This window comes from Hoplias malabaricus, chromosome 9, assembly GCF_029633855.1.
Source record: "Hoplias malabaricus isolate fHopMal1 chromosome 9, fHopMal1.hap1, whole genome shotgun sequence".
In the NCBI taxonomy this organism is placed as follows: Eukaryota; Metazoa; Chordata; class Actinopteri; order Characiformes; family Erythrinidae; genus Hoplias; species Hoplias malabaricus.
The window spans coordinates 35,072,554-35,086,013 of record NC_089808.1 but is presented as its reverse complement, the minus strand read 5'-3'; the positions used below and the strand labels follow the sequence as shown (position 1 = coordinate 35,086,013).

At 44.4% G+C, this 13,460-nt stretch overlaps 1 protein-coding gene across 2 annotated transcripts in view; it reads right to left on the bottom strand.

Moving 5' to 3' along the window:
* Window positions 1–13,460, bottom strand: part of plxdc2b (plexin domain containing 2b) — a 182,407-nt gene that overhangs the window by 105,176 nt on the left and 63,771 nt on the right. For both annotated transcript variants that reach the window (XM_066680888.1, XM_066680889.1), the window contains exon 2: window positions 11,550–11,734. In XM_066680888.1, the coding sequence (XP_066536985.1) occupies window positions 11,550–11,734 (185 nt within the window). The remainder of the gene's footprint in view (window positions 1–11,549; window positions 11,735–13,460) is intronic.

Sequence of the window (13,460 nt, the reverse complement as noted above, 5' to 3'; positions counted from 1 at the left end):
GCTAAGCCATGCATCTTTAAAGAGTGAGCTGATAAACACCAACAGGTGCTACTGTATTTAGGAGGGAAACAATGCATTATGACAATAACATTGCAGTGCAAAACTGTGGCATTGTGCATTGTGAAGATATGACACTCCATCATCTAAGTGTTCTGTTATTTAATTATTCAATCTCATGTAACTGGACTTTATCAACACAAAGGTTTATATAGAATAAAAGCTAATATACATAATAATACATTTCATTTTTGTTGCACCCTTCACAAACTCACTCTACAACTGCAAAACATTGCAAGTAATATATAAACACACATAAACTTAAACACATACAATTATTTTCACAACCATGACTGTGATTAAAAAAGAAGATCAAAAACGTCCCCAGATTTTAGCTATTGATTTGACCACGGTAGTGAGAAAGTCTTTGACTCATGGATGTCTATTCCACCACTGAGGTCAGAAGGTCCCCAGATTTTGCTAATAACTCCACCACCACAGTGAGAAATTTGGGAAAAATTCCAAACAAATATCCATAAAATGCTATAAATAACATTAAAAATAATGCCTTGGTGTAAAGCCAGCGTTTCTGCAACAATCCACAGTGTCGTTAGCAAGGTGCGCAATTAACTTTATACATGAGATAATTTACATATCAAATTGTAAACCAAACATTATGAATCAAACCAAGCTTTTAGGCTGATAACTGCATTACTGCATCTTCCATTGACTTTCTCTCTGAACCCTTCATTATTATATTTCCATTGAGAAGTTCATCCAGGATTGATATTGGAGTAATGAAGGTCCCACCCTGAGCGATGTGTCCTGTAGAATGTAAAACCAGGACAAATCTATGATCCTCAATGTATTTTCTTGCCTTTGCCCAAACAGATCGAATCGCCCATTACCCCTGAGTGGCCAAGCGTGAAGAATTAGATCTGTGTGTAGCCCTGCTGGTCACTGCAACCAACATGAACATGCTCATCCTGAAGACAGCAGGCAGCTCCAGAACAGAGAGGACACAACATAGACGTCCTCATCCAAAATTTCTTCTGAAATCAAGGAGATTAATATATAGTTTTTCCCACTTTGCTTCTGTAATAGTTTCTACTAAACTCAGAATGTTTTATGCTAGAGGTTGGAAAATGTCTGTGAACATTTGATGCCATTCAGCCACAATGACATAAGTCAGATCATACTATTGATAGAGGATTAGCTTTTATCTCAATAATATATTAGAAAATATACTTTAGACAGGCACATGCTAAAAGTAAAGAGTGTGACATTTTAACACTAAACACAAGAAAGTGTGACACAGTGTACTACAGAGGGCGACACACATGCTAATGGTGTACTACAGAGTATGACGTGTGCTAACAGTGTACTACTGAGTGTAAGGTGTGCTAACAGTGTACTACAGAGTATGATGTGTGCTAACAGTGTACTACTGAGTGTAAGGTGTGCTAACAGTGTACTACTGAGTGTAAGATGTGCTAACAGTGTACTACAGATTGTGGCATACATGCTAACAGTGTAATACAGAGTGTGGCGTGTGCTAACAGTGTACTACAGAGTGTGATGTGCGCTAATAGTGTACTACAGAGTGTGATGTGTGCTAACAATGTACAACAGATTGTGGCATACATGCTAACAGTGTAATACAGAGTGTGGCATGTGATAACAGTGTACTACTGAGTGTAAGGTGTGCTAACAGTGTACTACAGAGTGTGGCATGTGCTAACAGAGTACTACAGAGTGTGATGTGTGCTAACAATGTACAACAGATTGTGGCATACATGCTAACAGTGTAATACAGAGTGTGGCATGTGATAATAGTGTACTACTGAGTGTAAGGTGTGCTAACAGTGTACTACAGAGTGTGGCATGTGCTAACAGAGTACTACAGAGTGTGATGTGTGCTAACAGTGTACTACAGATTGTTGCATACATGCTAACAGTGTAATACAGAGTGTGGTATGTGCTAATAGTGTACTACAGAGTGTGATGTGTGCTATCAGTGTACTTCAGAGTGTGGCCAACCCGGTCTCACGCTTACTCGTGATATGGTCACATATATAGGAGACTACAATTCATGACATAGTCACATATTTTCTACATTTTATGCGACAATATCACAATTGTAAGTGTATGGGTAATTATCATACAAACACTATGCCACAGTAACATGAAAACTCTTTCTCATTACAGGCATCATTACTCATGTAACATAGAAAAAGGCATAATGCAAATTACATATTATTATTGGCTTATCATTGCTGTTCTACTTAAGCTTTAACTCTAACAAGAACATTTCTTTCACTTAATGTTATTATGACTAATTTTCAAAAGGTTAATACTGAAAAGGCCATTTCTCTAGCCATTATTTGTGTCGACATTTTAGCAAATAATGAATTAGTAAGGTTGTATTTTCCATAAATAAAAATAAGATTGTGGTATTAACGAATGGTAATGACATACATGCTAACAGTGTACTACAGAGCGTGACATGTGCTAACAATGTACTAGAGTGTGGCAAATCTAAGTGTATTACAGAGTATCATACCTGATAACAATGTACAATAGAATGTGGCATGCATGCTAACAATATACTACAGAGTGTGACACAAGCTAACAGTGTTCTACAGTGTGTTACTATACATGCTAAGAGTATATTACAGCTAGACACATCCTAAATGTGCAGGCTAGCAGGTCTTAATTTTGAAGGCTAAACTTTAATCAACTCACTGTGCAGCTCTGCTATCTACAGGAATACACACAGGCTTATTGTACCAGACTCTGTGTCATCAGATACACAATATTAATGGAACTTGGGGGTGAAAATACTGGATCAGACATCCTTTAAAAGAAAGAGAACACATGGGAGGATGACCATGTTGAAATGAGATTTGCAAAAAAGGATGTGTGGAATATATTACAAAGCCCAAGAGAAGAGAAGTGCGAGAGAATGAGAGAATGGTTGATAATCTGTCACATTGGACTTAGTCAGACGAGGAGAGATTTTGGCGGATTCTGGGGTTTGTTTTGTAATCTGGGGCTCAGAGCGGCTTATTAGCAGCAAAAGGATAAACGTGTGTGTGTGTGTGTGTGTGTGTGTGTGTGTGCTCATGCCTTGGCCCAGTCTGTCCAAGATTAAAACGCAAGTCCGCGCCAAGCTGTCTGTCTTAACCAGGAGAGCAAAAGAAAAATGCAATAAAAGCAGGGACCTGGGGAGAAGACTATGACACTAAAAACAAGTCTAAGCCTGATCAAACATGCAGCTCTGCGCAGACCAACAGTGTGTAAAGGCAGCAAACTTCAGCAGAATGGCAGTGATCAGACTCCACAGCTGTCAGGACACACAGAACACCTAGATCTACACCCTCTTAGTGGCCACAACTCCTGCTGCCTGAGGCAGGACTGAAATTATATATAATTCACCACAGTACATGCTGTTCTCAGACTCAAAATACCTGAACATGTCCACATGTGTGTTTTAAGTAGGTCTCTACTATGTAGATATTCAAATGCGAAGCTACTCAAACTGCTAAGGGTACATCTTGAATTCAGTGGTTATTTAAATACGGAATATGAAAATTGTCATGTAAAAATTCTAACTACTAGCGCAGCAGGTAGTGTCCCAGTCACACAGCTGCAGAGAGTGGGCTCCCAGAGTGGGTTCGATTCCCGCTCTGGGTGACTGTCTGTGAGAAGTGCGGTGTGTTCTCCCTGTGTCTGTTTGGGTTTCCTCCGGGTGACTGTCTGTGAGGAGTGTGGTGTGTTCTCCCTGTGTCTGTGTGGGTTTCCTCCGGGTGACTGTCTGTGAGAAGTGCGGTGTGTTCTCCCTGTGTCCGCGTGGGTTTCCTCCAGGTGAATGTCTGTGAAGAGTGTGGTGTGTTCTCCCTGTGTCTGTGTGGGTTTCTTCCAGGTGAATGTCTGTGAAGAGTGTGGTGTGTTCTCCCTGTGTCTGTGTGGGTTTCCTCCGGGTGACTGTCTGTGACGAGTGTGGTGTGTTCTCCCTGTGTCTGTGTGGGTTTCCTCCGGGTGACTGTCTGTGAGAAGTGCGGTGTGTTCTCCCTGTGTCCGCGTGGGTTTCCTCCAGGTGACTGTCTGTGAGGAGTGTGGTGTGTTCTCCCTGTGTCTGTGTGGGTTTCTTCCAGGTGAATGTCTGTGAAGAGTGTGGTGTGTTCTCCCTGTGTCTGTGTGGGTTTCCTCCGGGTGACTGTCTGTGACGAGTGTGGTGTGTTCTCCCTGTGTCTGCGTGGGTTTCCACCTGTCCATCTGTTCCTGTGCCTTGCGTCCAAGGCTCTGGACCCACCGCGACCCCGAACTGGATAAGTGGTTACAGATAATGAATGAATGAATGAATGACACGGTGACACTAACATGGTGGTGGTGTGTAAGTATGTGTTGTGCTAGAACAAGTGATTCCGACACAGCAGTGCTCTTTGAGTTTTTAAAGATATTGTCCACTCACTGCCCCCTCATTGGTCCACCTTGTAGATGTAAAGTCAGAGACAGTAGCTCATCTATCACTGCACAATTTATGTTGGTCTAGTCCTTCATCAGTGGACACAGCGCACATCACGCTGTTAGCTCGATATTTTTGGTTGGTGGACTATTCTTAGTCCAGCAGTAACACTGAGATTTAAAAACTCTAGAAGCTCTACTGTGTCTGATCCATTCATACGAGCACCAGACACACTGCAGTACTGAGAAAGAAAAAAATCATACCGGCTCTGTTGTGGTCCTGAACACTTAAAAATAGGGTGAAATGGGGCTAATGAAGTATGCAGAGTTAACAGATGAACCACAGTCTGTAATGGTAGAACTACAAACTGTAGAAACAAGTGGGTCATTTTAATGTGATGGTTATTTTAGATCAATGTCATTATAAAATAATTTCTCATTAAAATTATTTAATACATACATACTAAACATATATATTTAAAGCATTCATTGCTGCCAATGATTCTTCTTCATGTTATGAAACAGTAATTATACCGACTCCTAGTGGCCTGGATGTATCAGAAATTCTGCACTAAACCTATTAAAACATGGCTATGTTCTTGGGGGAGGGGGGGGGGGGGCAGGCTCTATAAAAATGCTGCTTGCTTGTGTTTAAAAATACAGTATCTGATTTGCTAAAATGCCCACCCCTTTACACTTTGGCTTGAAGCAGAGTCACAGTCAGAGGGCTTGGTTACGAAAGCGGTAAAGACTGAAAACATGGCTAAGTAATTTCCAGAAACGCTGCCATTCGTTCCAAATAAACACATTTTTGAAAACAGTTTGCTGTTCTCAAGTGGTGACTCTTTTCTCAAGCTTTGTTTACAAACCTCTTTTTTTTTTTTATTTTGGCCTCCACTCTCGCTGTCTCTGTCTCTCTCCTTACCAAACGTGGTGGAGCCCACCCTAGTTGACTAGATTTTGTGTGTCATTTCCTCCCAGGAGCCGAGAGGAAATAACAACATTACACACAAGCCACAAGGTCCTTGGAAAGCTACAATTAAACAAGAGTTGTGATCTGCAGCTGCTGAAAACATTGATGCATTTGGACTTTCTCCATTCACTTGAGTACATTATTATCACAGTCGTCAACACAGTAAGAGTGACCTGCACAGTGACCTTTGTGGGCAATGGCTTAATTACACAGGGGTCCTAGACTCTTTGAGGGAATGGAAATCTTAATTTAATATTGCACATATAAAATGATTTGTGTCATTGTGTCTACACTCACTGTCTATTTTATTAGCTTCACTGACCAGACGTACTTTATACGGTAACAGACAGCAGTTCCTCTTTTGCTCGGCATACATTGCTATATTTTCACCCTATTCATCAGTGGTCATGACCCACACAGGACCACCACAGAGCAGTGTATCATTCTCAGTGCTGCAGTCACACAGATGAGAATAGTCCACCAAACAAACAATATCCTACCAGCGCCCTGTGCCCACTGATGAAAGACTAGAGGATGACTCTGACTTTGCATCTACAAGATGGACCAGTGAGCTTTTAAAACCTCCAACAGCACTGCTGGGTCTGATCCTCTCATACCAGCACAACACACACTGACCTCTCAATCAAATATCACCTCCTGACTAGTGAAGAACTGAGTGAAACTCAGGGAAGCCTCACAAACCCAGAGTTCAGAATCCAAGATGGCTGCCCTCACATCATGTGTAGTAGCAGTAGTGCTATACAGTTTGTTATCACTTCTGTCTGTTTGTGTCTCATTAAATCAGTTGTACACACTGTACATTCCACCTGCTGTAGGTGGGTGTGGTCCCATGGTGTTTGAATGCATAAAACATCACAAATGTGCTGTTATCGACTGGTATGGCTAACAGTGCTAACGCGAACAAGCTAATAATGAAAACCTAGGGCATAGGGTTTTCTGAATGTCTCACTAGAACACAGTCAGCTCAAGTGTGATGTCATTCCCAGCTCCGAGATCCAACTTACAAGATTAATGAAGCGTTTATGTTCTCCTCTAAGCATGATGAGCTGTCCAATGATACTGTCTTAGCTGCACTTTGAAAAAAGTGTACTGCGACCCTGAAATGGATTAAACGGCCAAGAGGATGATGATGATGGTGATAAAAGTGTGTGAGTGTGTGTGTGTGTGTGTGTCTCCTTTAAAACCTCCTGTTCTGCAGTACAGCCGCTTCTCCACCTGTCCATATGTTGTGTGCCTATAGAAAACACAAGCGTGGACACTCCAGAGAAAAACCTTTCAATCAAACAGCACACTGCAGAGACGTGAGTGTATAGCACAATGATCAAATACCAAAAGCATGTGTGTGTGTGTGTTTCGGGGGTGGGGGTTGTAATAAGGTTCTTTGAGAGTTGCGTGATCTTTCCGGGCTTCAAGCCACACACATACGAGTGCACACACACACACACACACACACACCCCACACTCATAGTGAAAGAGACAGACAAAGTCAAACCTCATTCAATCCCTTCACTCTTTTCACCTTCAAATCTCTCACTCACTCGCCCAATTTACCTCCTGCTCAGCCAGAAAGCTCTCTTTCTGCCTAGCACACACACACACACACACACACACACACACAAAAACAGCAGAGCCAAGGCTTAGACCACCTGCTATTCAACATCAAGAACTGATGTGTGGGAAGTTTATAGTGGTATTTTAATTGTTTTTTTTATTATTTATTATTTTTTTTTTATTAGCAAACAGGTTCTCTCTCTCTGTCTCTCTCTCTCTCTCTGTCTCTCTCTCTCTCTCTGTCTCTCTCTCTCTCTGTCTCTCTCTCAGTCCTCTCTCTCTCTCTCTCTCTCTCTCTCTCTCTCTCTCTCTCTCTCTCTCTCTCTCTCTCTCTTCCCCCCCCGATCCTTTCCGGTTATTTCACAAGTCAATAGCACATCACTCCAGGGTGATCTTTCTGTACATTTATTTCTTTCTGTCTCCCTCTCTGTCTCCTTTCTCTCTCGCTCACATTCTCTCTGTCTCGCTCCCTCTCTAACTCTCTATTTCTCTTGCTCGCATTCTCTCTGTCTCGCTCTCTCTCTCACTCTCTTTTTCTCTTGCTCGCATTCTCTCTGTCTCTCTCTCACACTCTCTCTCTGTCTCTCTCTCTCTTGCTCACTCACACGCTCTCTCTGTCTCTCTCTCCCTCTCTTGTTCACATTCTCTCTGTATCTCTCTCACACTCTCTCTCTGTCTCTCTCTCTCTTGCTCACTCACACTCTCTCTGTCTCTCTCTTGCTCACTTCCTCTCTGTCTCTCTCTCACTCAAATTCTCTCTGTCTCTCTCTCTCTATGTCTCTCTCTCTCTGTCTCTCTCTCTCTCTCTCTCTCTCTCTCTCTGCAGGGTGGAAAACACACCATCTGCAAAAATCACAGCAAATGAGCTTTTATCATTCAGCAGCCTTTGTTTCATTATTTCATTACTGAACCGGAAAAAACACAGTAAAGATAAAGTCTAAGCTGGTTACCCACACTGTGAATAAACCCGGACACCTCCAGCCCTGCGGGCAGTTGCTGTTTTAAATAATCACACAATGAGATGCATCAGCATGGACTAGAAATAGACCTGCCTTAAACCTGGTGTGTAAGTAGAGCATCTGGACACACAGCAGGGCTTTACTTTATCGCTGCTGTTCGACATTTCAGACACTGCTCATAATTAATTCAGCTAGTCGGGCTGCAATAACTAAAATCAATGAGCCAGTGAGCTTCCAACAATTTTAACTGTCAATAACTTGGTGACATCATCACTTTTGTGCTTTTGTGGGGGTCCTGACCATTGGAGAACAGGGTGAACGTGGGGTGATAAAGCAGGAAGAGCAGCAGATGGACTACAGGCTGTAACTGTAGAAATATAAAGTGTGGTGATATGGTCAGTGACGCTGAGGAATGCACAATGAGTGTAAAAACAAGGTGGTCGATTTACTGTTATGGCAGATCGGTGTAGTTCCACACAGTTGACATTTTCACTGTCCATCTGCTGCTGCTCACAAGCGACTCTCCTATTATAAAGGTACTGAATCTTTGCTATGTTTTCTCCTTCAGCTGAAAATTCAGAACATTCCCACAGACTTGGAGGGCGCAGTGGTGGTGACTGAACTGAGCCTGTCACAGTATTTACATCATAGACATACTGTCCTATATAAAGACAGACCCTCTGTAATTTGTGCTGACCTCAGTATTGTCCATCGTGTTTACTGCCATGTTTGTTTACAATATATCTGTTTAGAATATTTAAATATGTTTATATTCCCATTCCAGTGCCTGAATATTCATAATAACCATGTTTTTGCTAAAAGTTCATGGCCCTTTATTTATATTACCAATATATCTGTGGCAAAAAAGGGTCTTAAAATGACAATAATATTGTTTATCACAATCATTTCTGGGACACAGTATATAGACCACAAAATATGGCTTTTGTAACAGGCCTTAGTATTCATTCATTATCTGTCAGCGCTTATCCAGTTCAGGGTCGCGGTGGGTCCAGAGCCTACCTGGAATCATTGGGCGCAAGGCGGGAATACACCCTGGAGGGGGGCGTCCGACACAGGGCAACACACACACACTTGAGTCACCAATCCACCTACAAATGTGTGTTTTTGGACTGTGGGAGGAAACCGGAGCACCCGGAGGAAACCCACACGGACGAAGGGAGAACACACCACACTCCTCACAGACAGTCACCCGGAGGAAACCCACGCAGACACAGGGAGAACACACCACACTCCTCACAGACAGTCACCCGGTGGAAACCGACGCAGACACAGGGAGAACACACCACACTCCTCACAGACAGTCACCCGGTGGAAACCCACGCAGACACAGGGAGAACACACCACACTCCTCACAGACAGTCACCCGGAGGAAACCCACGCAGACACAGGGAGAACACACCACACGCCTCACAGACAGTCACCCGGTGGAAACCCACGCAGACACAGGGAGAACACACCACACTCCTCACAGACAGTCACCCGGAGGAAACCCACACAGACACAGGGAGAACACACCACACCCCTCACAGACAGTCACCCGGTGGAAACCCACGCAGACACAGGGAGAACACACCACACTACTCACAGACAGTCACCCGGAGGAAACCCACGCAGACACAGGGAGAATACACCACACTACTCACAGACAGTCACCCGGAGGAAACCCACGCGGACACAGGGAGAACACACCACACTCCTCACAGGCAGTCACCCGGAGGAAACCCACGCAGACACAGGGAGAACACACAACACTCCTCACAGACAGTCACCCGGTGGAAACCCACGCAGACACAGGGAGAACACACCACACTCCTCACAGACAGTCACCCGGTGGAAACCCACGCAGACACAGGGAGAACACACCAACTCTTCACAGACAGTCACCCGGAGGAAACCCACGCAGACACAGGGAGAACACACCACACTTCTCACAGACAGTCACCCGGTGGAAACCGACGCAGACACAGGGAGAACACACCACACTCCTCACAGACAGTCACCCGGTGGAAACCCACGCAGACACAGGGAGAACACACCACACTCCTCACAGACAGTCACCCGGAGGAAACCCACGCAGACACAGGGAGAACACACCACACGCCTCACAGACAGTCACCCGGTGGAAACCCACGCAGACACAGGGAGAACACACCACACTCCTCACAGACAGTCACCCGGAGGAAACCCACACAGACACAGGGAGAACACACCACACCCCTCACAGACAGTCACCCGGTGGAAACCCACGCAGACACAGGGAGAACACACCACACTACTCACAGACAGTCACCCGGAGGAAACCCACGCAGACACAGGGAGAATACACCACACTACTCACAGACAGTCACCCGGAGGAAACCCACGCGGACACAGGGAGAACACACCACACTCCTCACAGGCAGTCACCCGGAGGAAACCCACGCAGACACAGGGAGAACACACAACACTCCTCACAGACAGTCACCCGGTGGAAACCCACGCAGACACAGGGAGAACACACCACACTCCTCACAGACAGTCACCCGGTGGAAACCCACGCAGACACAGGGAGAACACACCAACTCTTCACAGACAGTCACCCGGAGGAAACCCACGCAGACACAGGGAGAACACACCACACTTCTCACAGACAGTCACCCGGTGGAAACCCACGCAGACACAGGGAGAACACACCACACGCCTCACAGACAGTCACCCGGTGGAAACCCACGCAGACACAGGGAGAACACACCACACTCCTCACAGACAGTCACCCGGAGCCGGATTCGAACCCACAACCTCCAGTTCCCTAGAGCTGTGTGACTAAACACTTTATAATATAAATAAATTAATTAATAAAAAAAAAAATAAAAAAAAATAAAAAAACCCAATTTTTGCTGAGTTCTCCAAATAATTATTAATCATCTACAAAGTCACTCTGCCAGTGAGATACAGTTCCCCCTCTGATCATATGAGGGAAGGCAGGGTGGAGACATGAGAACAACCCACCACTTCATTTCCAACTGCTACTAAAGCAACATCACTAATGAGCTTAAGCCTTCAGATGATACCACACACTGTCCAGACCTTTTACATCAGCTGGCACACAACTGCACTCGGTAGGACTCCCGGTCTCGGACAGCTGAAGCATATCTGGCATGGAGCCAGTTTTCAGACTGCTGCACCACTACTGTGCCACTCTTCATTTCTAATTCTAATGTGATGGTTACACTAATACAGGCACATTTAATAAACCACTGGCTCCAGTTTCTTTATTTGTGTAGTGTTTTTGTTTTAAAAATCCACTTCCTCCATGTCCTTTTGAAAGTAGGTAATTTTGTTAAGGATTTACAGTAATTCTCTAAGCAAAGACCTCTAAGTGGACCCTCAGGACCTTTTCCAAAAGCCTATATTATCCCTGTTGAGGTCTAGATGAAGGGCACAGTGAGGGCACTAAATTAACTGTACGGCTCTGTGGTCTGTGTGTGTTAAGTCTGGAGAAGAAGGGAGGTTTACACAAGCTGTCTCTGTAAAAACACATATTCAGCACTAAATTACGGAGCTGAAAGGTCTAAGCTCACCTCAATCTGGGAACTGTTGTCGGGGCCGCTGTCCTCCAGCAGTCCTGGAAGATCCTCAGCACTCTCCTGACTCGCTCTGTTATTGTTCATGGGGCGGGGCTCTGACAAAAGCCACCGCCTCCTCCTCAGAACTTCCACTGCGACATCTTCATCCTGCACCGCATGAAGCGTCGAGTACGAAACCCCTGAGAAAACATGAAAAAGGAGGCCTCCAGTCAGAGACAGTAAAGGAAGTGGCGACCTGATCTGAGAACCTCTACGAAATGTGTACTTGTGGTTTTAGTATGAGAACTTCCATCCATCCATCTATTTTCCACCCCTTATCCGAGTCCGCGTCATGGGGGAAGCAGTCGGAGTAAAGAAACCCAGACCTCCCTCTCCCCAGCCACTGCTCCCAGCCCCTCCGGGGGTATACCGAGGTGTTCCCAGGCCAGTCGAGACATCTAGTCTCTCCAGCGAGTTCTTGGTCTGCCCCAGGGCCTCCTTCCCATTGGACACGCCCAGAACACCTCACCAGGAAGGCGTCCAGGAGGCATCCGAACCAGTCGCCCGAACCTCCTCAACTGGCTCCTCTCGACGTGGAGGAGCAGCGGCTCCACTCCGAGTCTCTCCCAGATGTCCGAGCTCCTTACACGTAGTTTTGATATGAGGACTCGTAAATATAAATCTGAAATTACACATAAAATATGGATCTCCCAACCTCTTAAGCATTGGCAGCACAAGTGCAGATCTGCGGCCCTTGACTTTTGCTACACTTCTCTTAGGAGTGCTGCTGCAAAACTTATTTGAACACATTTATGTGCTGACATGAAGTCTCACACTGAAACTACAAGTACAAATTTGCTTCTCAGATCAGGTCCTTCTCAGATGAGTACAATGACAAACCTTTATTAACACCCTCAAATTAGTATAAAATGTGGGACAGGGAACTTTTGGTTATGTAGAGTAGTTTCCCAGCTAGAGATGCCCCAGAAAAGGAGCACTGCATGGTTTCTCAGGCCTGACACTGCGTTAATTATACAGTGTTTACAGTGTTAATGAGAGTGGACTCATTTGTACCATGTTTGTATTGTTAACACAGACTGAATACAAGGCAAACAAGTGCAGTTTAGACTGCCTATTAGCAAAAGAAAATGGAATAATCCTTTTACAGAGCCATTGTATTAACACACACACACACACACACACAGAAATGAGGCATTGATCTCCACTCGTTCTCCTTCTTTTCCTTGTCTTTGTTAATACTGTCATGGCTGTAGTCAGAATTGTGTCTTTGATCCCTACAATGCAATTTCAAGCAAGAGTCAGAAATTCACCTTTTCGTCATGTCACTGAAACTCTAGACGCCAAAAAAATGCAATACAGATGAAAGGCTTTAGAGCTTTGAAATCCTCTATATTGTGTAACAATGGTTTGGAAACTACAAATTACATTTAAAAACTATTTTATGCTCCAAAAGAATATACTGAGGCACGCAGCAGGGTTCCCATTGCACTGGTTCTTTAAAGGTGTAACCACACGTACAGCTCTGGCCATAGAGTTCAATTTCAGCAATAAACTGGAGGAGGGTGACCGCAGGCGAACGAACTTAAACATAACCACACAGTATCAATAATCCTGCCAGATTATCCATTCTTTGAAAAGTCCCACCTCTCAACTTTATTTGTGTCTTTTTCTACACCTGTTCACATTTATTTCCCACCGTGGTTTGAGGCTTCTCCCTCCATAGCCCACGGTTTTCCCACTTGGTGAGTACAGAACAGAGCACATACAGAACACATTTACAACTCATTGTACGGATTATGGTCATAAACACATCATAAAACAACAGAGAGAGACGACACCAGGGCCTCCTGCGTGCCATGATTATAGAAGCCATGACAATTAATTAATTCATTCATTATCTGTAAC